At 34.8% G+C, this 20,005-nt stretch overlaps 1 protein-coding gene across 1 annotated transcript in view; it reads right to left on the reverse strand.

Moving 5' to 3' along the window:
- The window catches only part of GUCY1A2 (guanylate cyclase 1 soluble subunit alpha 2), a 358,031-nt gene that overhangs the window by 125,960 nt on the left and 212,066 nt on the right, over positions 1 to 20,005 (reverse strand). The window contains exon 5 of the mRNA XM_002822429.6: positions 11,862 to 12,347. Within this exon, the coding sequence (XP_002822475.3) occupies positions 11,862 to 12,347 (486 nt within the window). The remainder of the gene's footprint in view (positions 1 to 11,861; positions 12,348 to 20,005) is intronic.

A 20,005-nucleotide genomic window follows, 5' to 3' on the forward strand; every position in this document is an offset into this window, starting at 1 on the left:
CTCTTGAAGGAGAACTACAAACCACTACTCAATGAAATAAAAGAGGACACAAACAAATGGAAGAACATTCCATGCTCATGGATAGGAAGAATCGATATCATGAAAATGGCCATACTGCTATAGATTCAATGCCATCACCATCAAGCTACCAATGACTTTCTTCACAGAATTGGAAAAAACTACTTTAAAGTTCATATGGAACCAAAAAAGAGCCCGCATTGCCAAGACAATCCAAAAGAACAAAGCTGGATGCATCATGCTACCTGACTTCAAACTATACTACAAGGCTACAGTAACCAAAACAGCATGGTACTGGTACCAAAACAGAGATACAGACCAATGGAACAGAATAGAGTCCTCAGAAATAATACCACACATCTACAACCATCTGATCTTTGACAAACCTGACAAAAACAAGAAATGGGGAAAAGATCCCCTGTTTAATAAATAGTGCTGGGAAAACTGGCTAGCCATATGTAGGAAGCTGAGACTGGATCCCTTCCTTACACCTTATACAAAAATTAATTCAAGATGGATTAAAGACTTAAATGTTAGACCTAAAACCATAAAAACCCTAGAAGAAAACCTAAGCAACACCATTCAGGACATAGGCATGGGCAAGGACTTCATGTCTAAAACACCAAAAGCAATGGCAACAAAAGCCAAAATTGACAAATGGATCTAATTAAACTAAAGAGCTTCTGCACAGCAAAAGAAACTACCATCAGAGTGAACAGGCAACCTACAGAATGGGAGAAAATTTTTGCAGTCTACTCATCTGACAAAGGGCTAATATCCAGAATCTACAAAGAACTCAAACAAATCTACAAGGAAAGAACAACCCCATCACCAAGTGGGCGAAGGATATGAACAGACACTTCTCAAAAGAAGACATTCATGCAGCCAACAGACACATGAAAAAATGCTCATCGTCACTGGCCATCAGAGAAATGCAAATCAAAACCACAATGAGATACCATCTCACACCAGTTAGAATGGCCATCATTAAACAGTCAGGAAACAACAGGTGCTGGAGAGGATATGGAGAAATAGGAACACTTTTACACTGTTGGTGGGACGGTAAACTAGTTCAACCATTGTGGAAGACAGTGTGGCAATCCCTCAAGGATCTAGAACTAGAAATACCATTTGACCCAGCCATCCCATTACTGGGTATATACCCAAAGGATTATAAATCATGCTGCTTTAAAGACAGACGCACACGTATGTTCACTGTGGCACTATTCACAATAGCAAAGACTTGGAACCAACCCAAATATCCATCAATGATAGACTGGATTAAGAAAATGTGACATATATACACCATGGAATACTATGCAGCCATAAAAACGGATGAGTTCATGTCCTTCGTAGGGACATGGATGAAGCTGGAAACCATCATTCTCAGCAAACTATCGCAAGGACAAAAAACCAAACACCGCATGTTCTCACTCATATGTGGGAATTGAACAATGAGAACACTTTGACACAGGAAGGGGAACATCACACACCAGGGCCTGTCGTGGGGTAGGGGGAAGGGGGAGAGATAGCATTAGGAGATATACCTAATGTAAATGATGAGTTCATGGGTGCAGCACACCAACATGGCACATGTATACATATGTAACAAACCTGCACGTTATGCACAAGTACCCTAGAACTTAAAGTATAAAAAAAAAAGAATCTCATAAAATCAGGGGACCTACTGAAAGTTGTTCCTACCTGCTCCACCAAAAGGTTGTGGCATATCACTCCTGTGATCAGAGCATATGCTTCTGCCAGTCTATTTCACTGTTAGAAACACGGATTTTCTTAAGAATTTTCTACTGTGCTGAAACTATTCTTTTAACTTTTGTACAAAGATCCTCTTTAACCTCCAGGAGCCAAAGAGAACAAGTATTGATGACATCCAACACATATTCAAAAATAGTGCACATTTGTTGAATACCTTAAAAAAGGAAACCTAGTTATATTTTTACCTCTAGGGTAGAATTCAAATTGCAATTTACAAATTCATGTTCATCTTCTAATTACTACATTGAGGGCATCATGTTTGTAACAAGGACCTTTGGCTGACTGATAGTTCTTTTCAGCCTCAAAACAGTCCTGTGACATACTATTGTTTTCATTTTTAAAAAGATGAACTCTGACTGGTAATTTGTCAAAGTTGCTGGGGAGACTGTACCAATTTATAAATGAATAAATATCTCATTTTATGTATTAAACGTAATGGCAAAATCCACAATTACTTTTGCACTAACCTATAGTATGTAAGTGCCAGAACAATTTTTTTGTCCTGGTTCTGCATCTAGGTAATTGGAAACACTAGCTATCTGACACATGAATGATTTAAACCATTGCTTTCTAAAATTTGAGCTTTTAACTAAATCAGAACTAAATTCAAGTAGCATCTGCAACTTACTAAACTCATCTTCAAAAGGAACACTTAGTATTTGATAGCACAACAGAGCGATCATACTTAATAATAATTTAATTGTACATTTTAAAAGGGCCTAACTGGATTGTTTGTAACACAAAAAGTAAATAATTGAGGGAATGGATACCCCGTTTTCCATGATGTGATTATCACACATTGCATGCCTGTATCGAAACATCTCACGTACTCCATAAATACATACACCTACTATGTACCCACAAAAGTTGAAATGAAAAATTTAGAAACACAGAAGGGACATCATAACACCTATTCCACAGGATTGTTCTGGAAAATAAGTGAAATATCACAATTTAAGCACTTAACACTGAGACTGGAACACAGTTTGTATTCAGTAAATGTGAATTCTGTTAGTTTCATGTTGCTTTCAGAAATTTTCACTTTTTAAATCACTGTTATTAAGTGATAAATAGTGGGAGAAGTATTTACAGCATTTCTACTACATAAAATCATTAATTAAAGGTTTGTTTGTTTAAAACAGGTAATAGAAACACCTTATTTCAGTGAGATTTGCACATTGCATTAAGGCTATCCTATCAGATAAGTGAGAGATAGCGGTCCTGCCTAGAAAATGAATTTCCATTGTAGTAAACTCACCGTATGTACAAACTAAAAGCAAGTTGTTCATACTGTTCTGCTGAAGTGGTAGTGGCAAAGAAAAATGAGCAGTTTGAGCTTAGAGCTTAAATTCTTTACAGTTTATTGATACACAAAAGGGAGATACTGTGTAATAACACAATTTATAAGGCTAATGAAAATCTTTCATTTGCATCAATGGGACGGTAGCATTTATTCTTATTAGATACAGGAAATCCTAGCAATATGGACTAATCTACTAAGAGAACTTACTAGAGACTTGTATCATGAAGAAATTTCCACACTGCCTGTAGAAGTGATATACCTTCTCCTGGGATTTCAATCTGCTCAGGCTGCTATACCAAAACACCATAGACTGGGTGGCTTAAACAACAGGAATTTATTCCTCATAGTTCTGGAGGCTGGAAAGTCCAAGATCAAGATGCCAGCCAATTCACTTCAAGATGAGGACTCTCTTCCTAGCTTACAAGTGGCTGCCGTCTTACTGCATCCTCAAAGAGGACAGAAAGCAAGCTCAAGTCACTTCTTATAATGATGCTAATTCCATCACTGAAGACCCCACCTTCAAGACCTCATCTAAACTTAATTAACTCCAAAATACTCTACCTCTAAATAATATCACACTAAGTAGGGCTTCAACATATGAATTTTGGGGGGTCATATTCAGTTCATACTGTTTGTAAAAAATCAAAAACACCAATCTGTTTGCAGTTGCCACCACTCTTTAGAAATTAAATATCAATAGGGACAAAAACCTCAAAACGCTTTGAAAAATTCAGCAAGACACATCATTAATATTAACTTCTGCTTAGCAACTGAAAGTATTTTAGCCTTCTGTCTTCAGAATATGCCACAACACTAAAAGAAATGTTCTCTGAATATAGAAGAAAAATAATTCAGGCTGCCATATTAGAATATAAAAAATAGACATTTGGGGTTCAGTTTCATAGTGTTGGTCACAGACATCCCATGAGTCATTATGGCTTTCAGAAATGTTGTCATCTTTATAAATTCCATATTGTAATTCAGAGTATGCAGATGGAACCATCTTTAAGAATTTTTGAGGCCCCATGAAGATGACACAAATAATGCATTTCGGAAAGCTATTTATCTCCTTTCCTCCTTTTATTTCTCTCTCTACCCTTCCTTCACAGTCTTTGGCATACAATGCAATTCTAATAACCTAAAAGAATAAACCCAAATAAGCATTTTATCTATTTCTAGTAAGTGTTGGATACACAGTGTTTATGTACATAAAAATGCCTGCACATATACAACACACACACTCACACAGACACACGCGCTTCCCATATAGGACCAGATATACCTGTTTGGAAAGTAATAGCTAATATGTACATTTACTACCATGAAGCAGACACTGTTCTAAGCACTTTACATAAATCTCATTTAAAAGCTCAGAAAATAATACTATAAAGTGATAAAATTTGTCTCTTATTTACAGATGATAAAATGAGGCAGAGAGATTAAATAAGCCATGAAAGGTGGAAAGATGAGAACTCCAACTAGTGCACTCAAGATAGCACTGGGATTCCACAGCCTTGGCTGAATGGATTGAAAGAAACATATCTTACCCTTGCCTCTTCCTTATCTCCAACCAAAGTGCTCGCCAAAGGCAAACGTATAAATGAGGTTAAACCCTCTTCAGGTAATTTTTACAGCATTATGGTATTTTGAAACTGACAATATAACTCCTCCCATAGAAAAGCTATCGGAACAGAATGCTTATCTGTGACTTTCACCTTACTTCCTAAAGCATATAAATGAGTTCTTTTCTATTCATTAAAATTGTTCTAAGAATACATGCTAATTTCCATAACATTTTAAAGGTTCTATGGAAGTCATGACTCCTTATCAAATGAGTTGTAAACGTTTATTGAGTGAATGAATGAGTTGAATAAATTTTTGACTTAAGAAATTCTTATTTCCTAACTAGAAAACATTGTTGCTTTGTTTCCAACAAAATATCAGTAAAAGCAAATGATGTTGATGTTGTTGGAGACTACTGAAGAGAACTAACATAAATCTTAAACAGTGCTCAATTTAAAGTGTGTGCACTGATCATTAAAAGAGAAAATATGTAAATCTTGGGGAAAAATGAAGCAGTTACTCTTTACTAAGTGGAACTGGCATTTCATGCTGCAAATGACATAAAATGGCATATACATATTTATAAAATTCCAACAATAACCTAAGTACCTAAGTACTTTGAAAGGCTTTCTGTTTTACAACGAAACAAGGTGGAAGTGAAGCATTTCATTTTTCTGTGAAATCTAATTCATGCTGAAGTGATATTCTTGAGAATCTGTTGCATTTTCTGGAGGCTGGCTGAAGGTCCAGCGAAGAAGAGAGGGCTTTAGTAACTTCCTATCAAGTGGCAAGACAAATCAAAATTCTTGAGGCATAAAGCTGTGTAGCCCTAAAACTCTATGTCAGAAACATCTGTTTTCAGCTTTTACAAAGGAGGTTAAAGATGGGGATTTATGTTGGCTATAGCTCCTTAGCCAGTGTACAAACTCAGCTGCTGTGAGTATATCGGTGAAAAGCCCCGGCAGTCTTCACCAAGATACCCAGACTAGAAGGGCTTGCCTGACTCTCAGTTTCCCTGGGATATTAACATGCACACTCAAAAGCAAACACTGATCACTTATATACAAGCTTATGTACAAGTGTCTCTATCATGGATATTTATCACTATTCATTTGCATTTTGTATTTATTTTTAGAATGTGCTATGGTTTGAATGTGTTCCTCAAAATTTGTACGTCGTAAACTTAATCCCCAGTACAAAAGTATTGAGGGTGGGACCTAATGAGAGGTCATGAATATGGAGCCACCCTTTGAAGAGCTTGTAGAAATAGGTTCACTCTGCTCTCTCTTGCCCTTTTGCATTCATCCACGTGGGGATATAGCAAGGAGACCCACACCAGATGCCAGCACCTTCATCTTGAACTTCCCAGTCTTAAGAACTGTGAGGGATTAAATTTCTGTTCTTCATAAATAACCCAGTCTCAGGTATACTATTATGACAGCACAAAATGTATTAAGACAGAATGTCTAGATTTTTTTTCCCACAAAGTGGTTAAGGAATTATAGTTAATAGGAGTCTATAGTCAATAGAAGACTAAAGCGTAATAATATGCTGGCATAAATTAAATGAAATGTACATGATCTTAATGGCTTTTCTGACCCCTTTAATTGGTATTGTATTTATGGAGTTTGCAGTTTATAAAGTTAACACAGTGTTTTCATTGGCCTTAAAAGACTTTTAGAAGAAGTCAATGTATCTAGTCATTTTCACACTGTATTAATTCCAAGAGTGTCCCCAAGCACATTTTCTGCATTTTCAAGGAGGGATATAACCAGCCTCCTAACTCTAGTATCTCAGTGATTCTAATCCTGTTTTAGCATTTAAAAGCTCAGTGGACATCTCTATATCCTTTGATGAGGTTGCCATATTCAGTTCCTCTTTGACACTGTAGACTTGTCCTGTGCACCCTCTGATTCTAAGCTTAATTCTGTCCAGGGAAAAGACTCTGCTTCTTTATCAAAGTTTGTACTGATACCCATATTTATACTTTGTACTTAGACATGTTGCCTGGTTTCCAGTTCCTATCATCTAGTCCCCTTGGGCCCACTCATATTCCCTATGAGTGAGCCTGGATTTCCTACTTTGCTAATTGGCCTGAACTCTGCTTTTCCAGCTAGACTTATAATACTTACATTTCCTTGCCAATATGAACTTTGTGTTGTTGTTTTTCAGATTTTTAACATCAGGTTCCCTAATGTAATAGAATTTGGGTCCTGGTATTACCTGGTTGCCCTATCTTGTCTTACTGTTCCTTCTTCCCAATCTAAACCTGACAATGTTTAATGCCATGGACATTTGCAAACCACACTTGAAGGCTGTGATGGGAATACTCCCCCTCTACCTTTACTCTGACAGAGAAAACTACTTTATCACTAACTTTTTTTTAAAATTTTTTTATTATTATTATTATTATACTTTAGGTTTTATGGTACATGTGCGCAATGTGCAGGTTTTTTTTTTTTTTTGAGACATAGTCTCACTCTGTTGCCCAGGCTGGAGTGCATGGCGTGATCTCAGCTCACTGCAACCTCTACCGCCTGGGTTCAAGCAATTCTCCTGCCTCAGCCTCATGACTAGTTTGGATTACAGGCACCCACCACCATGCCTGGCTAATTTTTGTATTTTTAGTATAGACAGGGTTTCACCAGGTTGGCCAGGCTGGTCTCGAACTCCTGACCTCAGGCGATCCACCCACCTTGGCCTCCCAAAGTGCTGGGATTACAGGCGTGAGCCACCGTGCCCGGCCATCACTAACATTTTTAGAGTTACCTGGGCAAGATGATTTTTAAAACCAGATCAACTTTTATTCCACTTCACTATTTAAAAAATATACCTCTTATTGCCTGCACCTGGGACCACTGCTCCCACAATACCTCTTTCGGTATGCCACTTTCCATAGGAGGAATGAAGACAGAGGTGCTGGCTGGTTTCTAACAAAGAGAAAAGATAGCAGACAGGAGACTCTCCTACTTGACAGTGTAACACAGTTATTGATTCTGTAACATCATTTTTAAACAGTTTCCACTCTTTGTTTCTATCATTTGATCTTTGTCTAGATCACAGCCTAAATTGTACAAAAACTATAGGCTTTAGAATCAGACAAGTCTCAGTTCAAATTCTGACTTGTGAGCTACATTATCTGGATTTAACCTTTCCAAAACTCAGTTTTCTTATCTGAAAATGTACATAATGCCACATGTTATTCAAGGAGGGATTAAATGAGATCATATTTTATTCTTTTCTAAAAAGCTCTGAGCCTACTAGGTATGTGTGTATATATACACACACACACACACATACACACACACAAACATAATCACATAACACACATCCCTGTATGTCTAGATGGATACACCTGTCTGAGAAGTTCTAATGGCAGCTAATATTTACATTTACTACTATGTAGCAGATGCTATTCTAAACTCTTTGAGTATAGGAAAGCTCACTGAAATGCTTATGATGTAACTATGAGACTGATGCACTGAATATCTTTCTTTTATGGGGTATAGAACTGGAGAAAAGTCAAGTTAAAGTGCTTAAAGGTGAAAAGATGGGGATGCTAAAGATTGTATTTAAAATAGCACTGGAACACTGCAACCATGGCAGAACGGAATCAGAGAAAGGCAAAGTCTTTCTCCCTGCTCATCTAAAATCAAAGGTTTTCCCAAAGACAAATGTAAAACAAAGCAAAATGTACATTAATTTGCTTCAACAGTCAATGCCATTATTATTATTATTATTTATATGCCATTGATTTACAAAATTAGATACCGGTTCTTTATGTTCATGTGAGAACAATCTGAGAAGCAAAATATTATGTATGTTGTTTATGTTGACTTTTACTGAAAATTTGCCTTTCTAATTACAAGAGAAACAAAATTAGAACCCAGGCTTTCTTCAATTTGCCTAGCTCTTAGTATTCATACACCTGTAACATCTTGGCAGTTAAACATTAGAAAGGCTTTCATTTTCTCAGTGCTTGATATATGCACAGCAAAATCCACAGCTTCTTCCTCAACCCTCTAGTTTATAGAAAGCTTGATTATTTTAGCAGAATGGTCATATTATGTCTTAATTTATCTGAATTCTACCACTGAAATTATAATTCTTCACTCTATCATCTACCTGATGATAGGAAAACATGGAGTAATGACAAGAAGAGAGGGGCAACCACAAATTTAGAGACTAGTATCTCATGTTGTAGCACACTATGAAAGCCCCATGTGGGCCACTCCATCTAGTTCTTTTCTCTTGGCATTTAGTTTTACCTGGCTTCCTTTCACATTTCTAACATAAAAGGTGGGCTGTACCTTATTTTTCTCTGTGGTATGGTTATTCTACATAATTACCCAAATTCTATACATACTTTCAATCTAGCAAAACTCTTTTCATTTCATAAAATAAGATTTGTGGTCCTTACAAAAAATTCTACCACCTCTGGGATTCTTTGTGTCAATAGCCATAAAACATTTAGAAAATAGTTCATGGTTTAAAATCGCACTGTGTATATTTTCTAGAAAATACACTAGAATGTTTATGAAGATTACAAATCAGGCTGGTCAAATAGAAGTTTTCTAATTTATATCCCTCCTAATGCATTTCTCCCAATGTGCTTTTTTTATCCTATACAGGACTAATATCTTTTTGTCTTTCCCTCTCTGGCCAAACCATTATTGCTATGGATTTAGCATATATTGTATTTCCAGTCTGGATCTCCCAAACTCAACCTCCCTAATCCTGAATAAGCAGCCAAAGCTGCCCTATACGCCTATCCTAGATACATATACTTACTAGCTGTGATAGTTAATATTGAGTGTAAACGCCATTGGATTGAAGGATAAAAAGTATTGTTCCTAGGTGTGTCTATGAGGGTGTTGCCAAAGGAGATTAACATTTGAGTCAATGGACTGGGAGAGGCAGACCCACCCTCAATCCAGGTGGGTACCATCTAATCAGCCGCCAGCATGACTAGGATAAAAGCAGGCAGAGGAATGTAGAAGGACTAGACTGGCCTGAGTCTTTTGGCCTCCATCTTTCTTTTGTGCTGGATGCTTCCTGCCCTCAAACACTAGATTCCAAGTTCTTTAGCTTTTGGACTCTTGGACCTACACTAGTGGTTTGCTCAGGGTTCTCAAGCCTTCGGCCACAGACTGAAGGCTGCACTGTCGGCTTCCCTACTTTTTGAGGTTTTGGAACTCGGACTGGCTTCCTTGCTCCTCAACTTGCAGATAGCCTATGGTGGGATTCCACCTTGTGACTGTGTGAGTCAATACTCGTTAATAAACTCCCTTTCACATATACATCTATCCTATTAGTCCCATCCCTCTAGAGAACCCTGATTAATACACTAGCATTGAAGATATGTTAAGAACACCAAGTCCTGGAATCTTATTTAGTTGTAATTAATTGCAAAATTTCCTAAACAAGTTTAGTTTAAGAAAAGTTGTGAACTAGAATTATTATGTGTGTGTGTGTGTGTGTATATATATATTTATATAAACATTTTGTAAGTTAAAACTTGATTATTATTCATGACTATATGAAACTGTCCATGGTTTAATAATACATAGGAAAATGTGAAGCTCATACAGAGTATTTCTACTGTTTTTCTGTGAGATGTCCTAACTTATATCAAGGGAATGAATGCTTGATGTCTAAGAAATCAAATCATATTTTAAAACCTTGAACCTGTTTTGGCATACTCAGAAGCATCACATTTCTTCTTTTCTCAAAATCTAACTGATACTTATGTTTGTCAGGGATTCCCATGTTTTTTCCAGATAATAATTTATTTATTATCATTCTCATTTAGTTGTATGAACTTAGGGCTAAAAAACCAAACCAAAACAAAACAAAACAAAATGACTGCTTTATCTGGAGGAAGCGAACACTGCAAATCAGTAGTTTAGAGGGAAAAGATTGATTGTTGCAGAGACTGGTGTAATAGTGCCCCAGGTATGGAGGAAGGAAAGTGTTGCCAAATTCAGCTGATCTCCTCTGTCCTGGAAGTGACAGTTTAACATTATAGTATCTCTCTGGTTTAGAATCAGACATTTGGCTACCACTGCTGTAAATTATATACCAATAAATTATAAGGGAGTTAAAGATAATTTATAAGAACTTAATTTTCTATAACAAGGAAAATCCCTCATACATACTTCATACTGAATGTTTACCACTCAGAAGAGATTCAATTAAAATATTTAACATTAGCTATATAGTCTACATAATAAAACTAAAGAGTTCCTTTCCCCAAGAAGACACAGCTTCATAAAAACACCCTCTGGATGATAATATAAAATTTACAAAGTGAATGAGACAGGTTCTTTCCAAATCTGCTTACGTGAAGATCATACTGTAAAAATAAGTAGCTGGTCAATATGTATTAGTAAAGAAGAAAATAAAACCTGCAGTTTACAACTATTTATACTGAAAGTACTTGATTCCCTTCATATAAAAAAAAGCCCTGTGCCCTGACATTGTGCAATCTACATAAGATTCTAGGTAAAGTTGTAGAGTTATTGATTAGGTAGATATGGAGCTAAATGACTCAAAATATTGCTATGATGCTAATAAGAAATTAATAAGGAGTTCACCAAATCAAACCAACAATGGTGTTTGGCACCAATTTTGGAAATTTTTCCATTATGTAGCTTGGAAAATTAAGATACTTCCTCAAAAACCCATTAGTCATTTGAGTAATAGCTAGAGTATTTATATATAGGTTTTTTTAAGAATTAAAGAGATCTCACTTAATTAATAATGCAGTGCAAAATACTGATTAGCCATATTTGACAATACAATGCATATTTTAACATAACTTGCTATTTCTTTTTAACTGTCAAAATAAAATTCTTAGTTTATATTGGAACCCCATTTTCTAAGCAAGAATAATTATGTGGTAAAAAGTTACCTAGAATTCAACAAGTTTAATTTTTTAATAAAAATAAACTTAGAGGAGTAGCTATATAGAATTTTTCCTTACTGAGCAATATCATGATTCTTCACAGTTATCTATGTCAATACAAATGAACTCATATTGCAAGTTTACTCATAAAGAAGAAATACCTGTATTATCTATAAAGATTTCTGAATTAAAGAGTTGTCAATTAGTATCAAGTTTAAGTAAAAAAATCAATTTAATTAACATGACAATTTACTATTAAAAAACATTTATATATAAGTAACTAAACTCCCTTACCTTATAAATATCCAAAAATCCACACTGGTGGTCAAATCTGGTGTACAGTTCATTCAGCATGCTGATTACTTGCATGGGAGTACACTGGGCACATATGGCTGTGAAGCCAACAATGTCTGAAAAGAGCATGGTGACATCATCAAACTTTCTGGCCTGTACTTGCTGCCCTTGCCACAATTGCTGGGCTACATCACCAGGGAAAATAGAATATAGAAGATCCACTGTCTTCTTTTTCTCTTCTTCCAGGGCCTGGTGAGTTCTTTCTAAAGTGGCCTTTAATTTATCCATCCTTTTCTTCAACCCATCTTGGGCCTTTGCCTGCTCACCAACCAAAATGACATCTCGGGTGGCATCATGGATAGGGATGTCTGAGAGATGTAGCCCTCGGCCCATGAGTTCATCCAACTTGTCCACGCATGGAGAGCCCAAAAATAAAATGGAATTTGATTCTGGAACATGGATCATTTGTCCTTTGACTTCCATCACCTGTGAAATTAACATGGAATTTTGATCAGTACTCTTCACATAGAAGGTTCACAAAATTTAAAAATATTATCTGATGAATAGAAAGAAAAAATGTTTTATTAGCAATACTGAGTTACTACATTCATATAAGCAAATTCAAATCTGATTTTCAGCCAGTTTAAAATTCATGGTTCTGAAGAGAAACAATTGTTTTATATCTCACTCAGCTACTTTCTAAAGACAATAATGAAATGGAAAGTGAGATCAGTGAAAAATGAAACAGGAAAATATTTTTTATTCAAGATGATACTCCAAGGTACATCAAGAAACTGGTTTATAAGCCAATTCAAAAGCTTTCAGCCTGCTAAATAATAATAAAATTATGGTAAATCCATCTGTCAAAATAACTATATTTAACTGTCATTAAAATAATACCCCTTTCAGAAAATAATTAAAATGAATCAAAGTAATTGTTTGGCCTTATGTAAATCATTTTTCAACTATTGTAGTACTTTGAAAATGTACTAGTCATTGCACTTGTTAGATTAGTGGACAGTTCTCTTATTCTTAAGAATAAAAATATAAACCAGATATTAAGCTAGCATTATCAGAAAATATCACTCAACTAGCATGTTCATATAAGCTAAAAATAAATGAAAAAATAATAATTATAATACTAAAGGAATCTGGGTCATATGATAAAGAATCTGAGGGTAAAGTAATTTAAATCTATTCCTCTTTTCTATGCCCTTTCACTGGAGAATTTAGGGAACTGAGATTTAATGGGAAACTTAGTGAACACAAGCTTATGCCTGGTAGCCTAATGAACACCTTCAGAGGGCACGAACAATGAGCACCAGTAGAAAAGGAAGGTGAAGCTGGGGTATGGCTACAACTATAACTATTTGGATTGGACTAAGGTTAAACTAAGCACACCTGGAGAAGAAGCTAGTTGCAATTACTTAGAAAGAATAGGCTAAAAGTCGACCAGTTGGGACTGTACATCAGTGTCATCTATGTTCCACTACCACATGGAATGTGCTCAATACATGTATTTTCCTGTCTTCTTTATAGCTAAATAGTTAAGCTAGTTGATAAAAACTGGTGGCACTGAACAAATATGGAATAAACTATTGGAATTTGGATTTTTAAGTCTGTTGATATTTTTACTTTTCTCCCTTGTACCATTCACCAAGATCTTGTTTGTATGAGAAAATAAAATGGAATCTTGCTTGATGTTATAATTTTTATGGAATTAAATGCTCACTTTACCTTATGTAAAATTTCTGCTAAAGTTCAGTATTTCATCCTTTTATTTATATTACTCTTATTTACTCACTAAAATATTGATTATTTTCTATTTACTAGTAATGCTCTGCTCTGGATGATAAGGATAGAAAGATAAAATATGGTTCCCCTTTTCAAACGTATCACAGTATGGTGGAGAACCAAATCTATATCGGCCAGAGAATAGGAGGAGGAAGACATTCTAAATTCACCACCTAAAATAGGCTCTCAAAATACTGCAGGCTATGGTTTGAGTAAAAAGAAAATAATTGTCCTGTAAAATATTTACAGATTGTTTTGTATATGTTTCGTATGTTCTTTGGGGGAGGAGTGTTGCTAATAATACATACTTTCTTGTTATTAGGATCTTAAGGGCATGGTAGGGAAGATACACATAATGTACAATCCCATAGTTTAAAAATTATTATATAAATTTTTTTAAGATTGACCTAAGTGCAAAAACCTTGATAAGCTTAATGGAGTTAATCATATTTTTAAATGGCAATGATAGCATCTGATACTCATATATTTAAACTTCTATGTAGTCTCTCTCTCTCTCTCTCCACATTTCTTTCCAATTACTTCTTTTTTCTTCTCCATCTTGCTTTCTTCTTTCTTCTCCCTTGTTTCTTGGAGTTACACTTTTTTCACCCTCCTCTCTTTATTTGGTGTTTGTCTCTCCTTCTGCTGGTCTCTCTTCTTCATGGCTTGGACTCCACTCTCTAATTTTTTTCCATTGGTTCCTGTTTTCTTTTTCTTTCTCTTTTCTTCCTAGGTATCAACTTTAACATTTACCATCACAACTAGACCTTATTCTCTTTCGCCTTTATCATCTCCATCTTAATTTTAAATATGGAATCAGTGTATGTATGTATGTATGCATAAATTAACATATATTATTTCCTATATGTAATGCATTTTAAATATTAATTTATAAAAAGTCTAAACTGAATAGTTCACATTCCTGTCTCAAAAATATAAAACAGTAAATATGTCCTTGATTTATATGTGGCCATTAGTTTGTTTTCTGAAATCTCTACATAAACAGACCCTGAAAGAAGAAAAAGTTGTTGATTGCCTACACTACAGAAAAACAATTCATAGATGATAAGCCCAAATAAAGTAAATAACTTCCTTTTCAATATTTTCTATCAGTGAACTTTTTATTTAATAAATGGGCAGATTCAATGGCACCATTTGTATCTCTGTCACCAATGCATTTTTATTTTAATCGGAAAATAATATAAATTATCCTTCTTGAATTATGTTTCTCATAATTATCAATTCAGAAATTCATCATTATTTGCATTTATTAACTTAGCAACAAGCAAAACTATTATAAGAACTACATATTTGTATGTAAAAGAATTGTGGAAAATTGCTTAAAATATAAACATCTATCTAAGGTTTTATTGCACCTTACATCATATTAAAGTTTCAATGAGATAGCACAGACATCAGAAAAATAAATTGTCATAATATCTGTCAGATTTCAGAAATTGGCAAGCATAACAAAGGGGAGTATTTTGCTCTGAGCTATAGTAAAGGGTTAAATGTCATACTATCACAAACCTTGCTTGTCAGGTTCTGTTAAACTATCTGCATTATTTCTTTTTTCATTTTACTTTTATACTCGGTTGGGGGGTACATGAGCAGGTTTGTTATATAGGTAAATTCATGTCATGGGGGTTTGTCGTATGTTAATGCACAGATAGTTCTATGAAAATATTTACCACTGTTATCAATAAGTAATCAGAATTGAGTAAGTCCAGGTCATATAACTGCACATTACATGTTTTATATTTTTGCATATCTTGAGCATGGCCTAATCCATGCTCTCATGGAACTTCAAGTTTTATAAGAAAATCATTTGATGCAGTGTTACATAATAGTTTGAAAAGAAGGATTTGGAAGAAGTCAGGCCTGAATTTGAATTTCAACTCTCCTGACAAGTAAGTGGGAAAACTGACCTACGTTCAGTTCCTTATCCTTTCAAAGCCCCGGTTTCCTTATCTATAAACTGGAAAAGATGATAATGATGCTGAGGAGGATGATGCCTGTAGCTAACTCAACACATCTTTGAGTACTTGCTATTGCCCATGTACTGTGCTGAGTACTTAATTAATACTTAATTTATACTTTGTTACTGAATTTTACTCTTTTGCTAGCTATTACTATCCTCAGTTTTAAGATTTAGGGAGGTTAAGAGATTTGCTAAGAATACACAGCTAATAAGCAGTAAGGTCAACACTCAAACCCAAACTGGACTGACTCCAAAGGAAACACTCTTAACCACTGTGGAAGCCTGATGGTGAAGGAGAGAGAAGCAATGCAATTACAATTTTAAATATAAATCAATGTGATGGCAAAACAACTTTAAAGAGATGTTCACAATGGGCAGTTGAAAAGAGAGAAGTTGTTGCTACAGATATAGATGTAGCTGCTGATACAGATTTGCATGACTATTCTTTAAAATTCAGTTCAGTAACAAAAAATGGGCACTTCCAGATTTGGTTTCTGGTCTTTCAGATCCTTGCAATGTAATTTATGAAAGCACAAACAGAATGATATGTCCCCAGTGCTTCAATAATTAAAGGGGCTTCCAGAAGGGCTATTGCTCTCACAGAGCAACATTTGCTTTCAAAGAAATAGCTCTAGCTAAAAAAGCAGCCTGAGAAGCTTCCATGTCCTTAATGTCCTGATATTCTCCCTCTCACACCCACCATCACTCACTACCCAAGAAATTGTATGGCTAGAGTCACCAGCAAGAGAAATTTTGCACAACAAATGCCCAGCTAGGAATTACTCTTCATCCACATGGGCTGAAAAATCCCCTCCATATAGAGACATAAGGATATCTGAACTGGAGAAGCTTGCTCTGCACCCTCAAGCAGCATTACCAAGGACAGTGGGAGCCATGAGGCATGAAATAAACCAAGATGAAAACAGCACCACATAACCTCTGAAAATTACACAGTCATTGCAACTAAAACCCACAAAAGTAGGCCAGGACCTACATGCCAAACCTAAATAGAGGAATTGACTGTTAAAATAAAAATTTTAAATAGAATCTAGTGTCTCCTAACACAATACCCAAATTATCAAAAATATAATAGAAAGTCAACCGTCATAATAAGAATCATAATAAGAACCAAGAAAATCACAACTTGAATGAGAAAAGACAATCGATTGACGCCAACACTAAAATGAATCAGATGTTGGAATTATCTGTCAAGAATTTTAAAGAGGGCATAAGAAAATACTTCAACAAGCAATTATAAATTCTTTTTAAATGAATTTTTAAAACACAAAATCTCAGTAAAGCAATAGAAATATAAAAATAACCAATGGAAATTATACAACTGAAAAATACAGCAACAAAAATAGAAAACATGCTGGGTGGGCTCAAAATTAGAATGGAGATGACAGAGGATAGAATCAGTGAATTGAGGACAGCTTAATAGAATTTACTCAATCTGAACAACAGAGAAAATAGGCTGAAAAAAGTTTTAGGGATCTTTAGGACAATAAAAAAGAAATCCACATTCATATCCTAAGAGTTCCAAAAGTATAGGGGAGAGTAAGGTTGAAATAGTATTTGAATAAACTATAGATGAAAATGTTTTAAATTTGGTGAAAGACATAAACCCACAGATTCAACTATATGGATTCTAAATAAGGATAAACTCAAAGGAATTCACTCCAAGATACATCATAGTTAAACTTCTAAAAATTAAATACAAAGAAAAAAATCCTGAAAGCAGCCAGAGAAACATGACACATTACTTATAGGAAGCATCAATTTGAATGGCAGCTGATTTTTCATCTAAAATTATAGAGGCCAGAAGAAAGTAGCACATTATTTTTCAAAAATTGATAAAGAACTGTCAACTGTGAATTCTACATCTGGGAAAACTATCCTCCAAGAATTAAGTGGGGTGAAAGGACATCTGAAGACAAACAAAAACTAAAAACCTTTGTCCTAGCAGATCTACTCTTAAAGAATGGCTAAAGAAAGGTCTTTAAACAAAGAAAAAGATAAGAGAAAAAAATCTTTGAGCACCAGGAAGGAAGAAAAGGAATGGAAGGACTAGAAATATGGGTAAATACATAGATTATCTTCTCCTCATGAGTTGTCTAAACCATATGCGATGACTGAGACAAATATGATAATATTATACATTCTGATACTTTGATCATCATGAGTGGCCTCACAAGAGGAAGGCAGAGGGAGACCACACATGCACACACACACACAAACACATGCACACACACACCACGCACAAAGGAGAAGGTGACGTGAACAAAGAGACATAGACTGGAGTGATGTGACCTCAAGCCAAGAAGCCTCAAGACCTGCCAGCAGCCACAAAAAGCTAGAAGAAGCAAGAAACGGATACTACCCCAGAGCCTCTGGAGATAGCATGGTCCTTTTGACACTTTGACTTCTGGCATGCAGGACTATGAAAGAATAAATTTATGTTGTTTTAAGCTACCAAGTTTGTGGTAATTTGTTACAGTAACCACAGAAAACTGATACCTTAACAACAAAATCTACAAAAACAACAAAATCTACAAATACGATCTAATTAATATCTAAAATAATTTGACACCCCAACAATAGCAGAATACTCTTTCTTTAAAAAAAAAAACCCAAGGAGATCATGGAACATATACCGACCAAATCCTAGGCCATAAAAAACTACCAGAATAAATTTCAAAAGTTGAAGTTGTACAGAGTATGTTAACTAGGTGAAATAATACTAGAAATCAATAACTGAAAGACAACAGAAAAATCCCTAACAATGTGAAAATGAAACAACACTTTTCTACACAATTCATTTTAAAAGAGGAATTGTTAAGAGAAATTAAACTGCATAAAATGAAATCAAAATGGAAATACAGCATATTAAAATAAGTAGCATGCAGCCAAAGCAGTGAAGAGAGTGCTTATAATCAAGGCGAGAACAAATCACGAATCAATAATCCAAGTGTCTACCTCAGAAAATGAAAAATATAAGAGCAAAATAAACCCAAAGCAAGCAGAAGGGAAGAAACAAAAACCATAAGAGAGGTAATCAATGAAATTACAAACAGGAAAACAATAAAGAAAATGAGCAAAAAAATGGTTTCTTAGAAAAAACATCAATAAAATCAGTAAAGCCTAGAAACACTGATAAAAATGACAGCTAAGTAAACAAAAATCAACATAAGGAACAAGATAGGGGTTATCACTATAGATAATATAGCCATTACAAGAATAATAAGGGGATATCACAAACAGCTTTACATTAAAAAATTTGACAGTTTAAATGAACCAATCCCTTGAAAAAACACAAACTACCAAAATTCAACCAAGATGAAACTGATAATCTGAATCATTTTATAACCATTAAAAACATGAAATGTATAATTTAAATTTTTTTGAAAAAAAAAATCTTCAGGCCAAATAGTTTTGCTGGAAAATTCTAACAACTATTTGAAAAAGAATTAACACTATTTTTTCAGTGTCTTCCAGAAAATAAAAGGGGAAGGAACATTTACATGTGGTGCAGTTCCACCCCTTCCTAAAGACTACATCAGCTAAGTTAATGAAGAAATAATTCATTTGTCCTCTAACATTCATCTTCTAGCTAGGATATGATGAAGCATATGAAATGACAGTTATATCTGGCCCAAATTAAACAATTACAATATGAATTTTCCTTAAAACATATTGATAGATGTCATCTTGCCCCCAAGATTTACCATTATGCAAAGTTTATCCTTTAAGCTTGGAGTATTTGCACTAGGACCTCCAGCAAAAATAGCTCCTATAACTTTAGTTCCAATAGTTCCTATTTAAGACTAGAAAATAACTACTAAAAGAAAACATAGAGGAAAAGCTCCTTGACATTGCTCTGAACAGCAATTTTTTGGACATGACCCCAAAAGCACAGACAATAAAAATGAGAAGAGATCAATGAGATTCTATCAAATTAAAAAGCTTCAGCACAGCAAAAGAAACATCAACAGAGTGAAGAAACGACATACAGAATTGGGAAAATATTTGCAAACCATATATCTTACAAGAGTTTGGTATCCAAAATATATAAAGAACTCAACTAAGAAGAAAACAACCAAATTAAATGGGCAAAAGGCCTGAATACAGACATTTCTCAAAAGAAGACATACAAATAGCCAAGAGAAATATGAAAAAAATGTCCAACATCACTAATCATCAGATAAATACAAATTAAAACCACAATGAGATATCACCTGATACCTGTTAGAATGGCTATTAAAATGATGAAAAATAATGAGTACCAGCAAAATGTGGAGAAAAGAGAATCCTTGTACACTATTGGTGGGAGTGGAAATTAGTACAGCCATGATGACTAACAGTATCAACA

This window comes from Pongo abelii, chromosome 9, assembly GCF_028885655.2.
Source record: "Pongo abelii isolate AG06213 chromosome 9, NHGRI_mPonAbe1-v2.0_pri, whole genome shotgun sequence".
NCBI lineage: Eukaryota > Metazoa > Chordata > Mammalia > Primates > Hominidae > Pongo > Pongo abelii.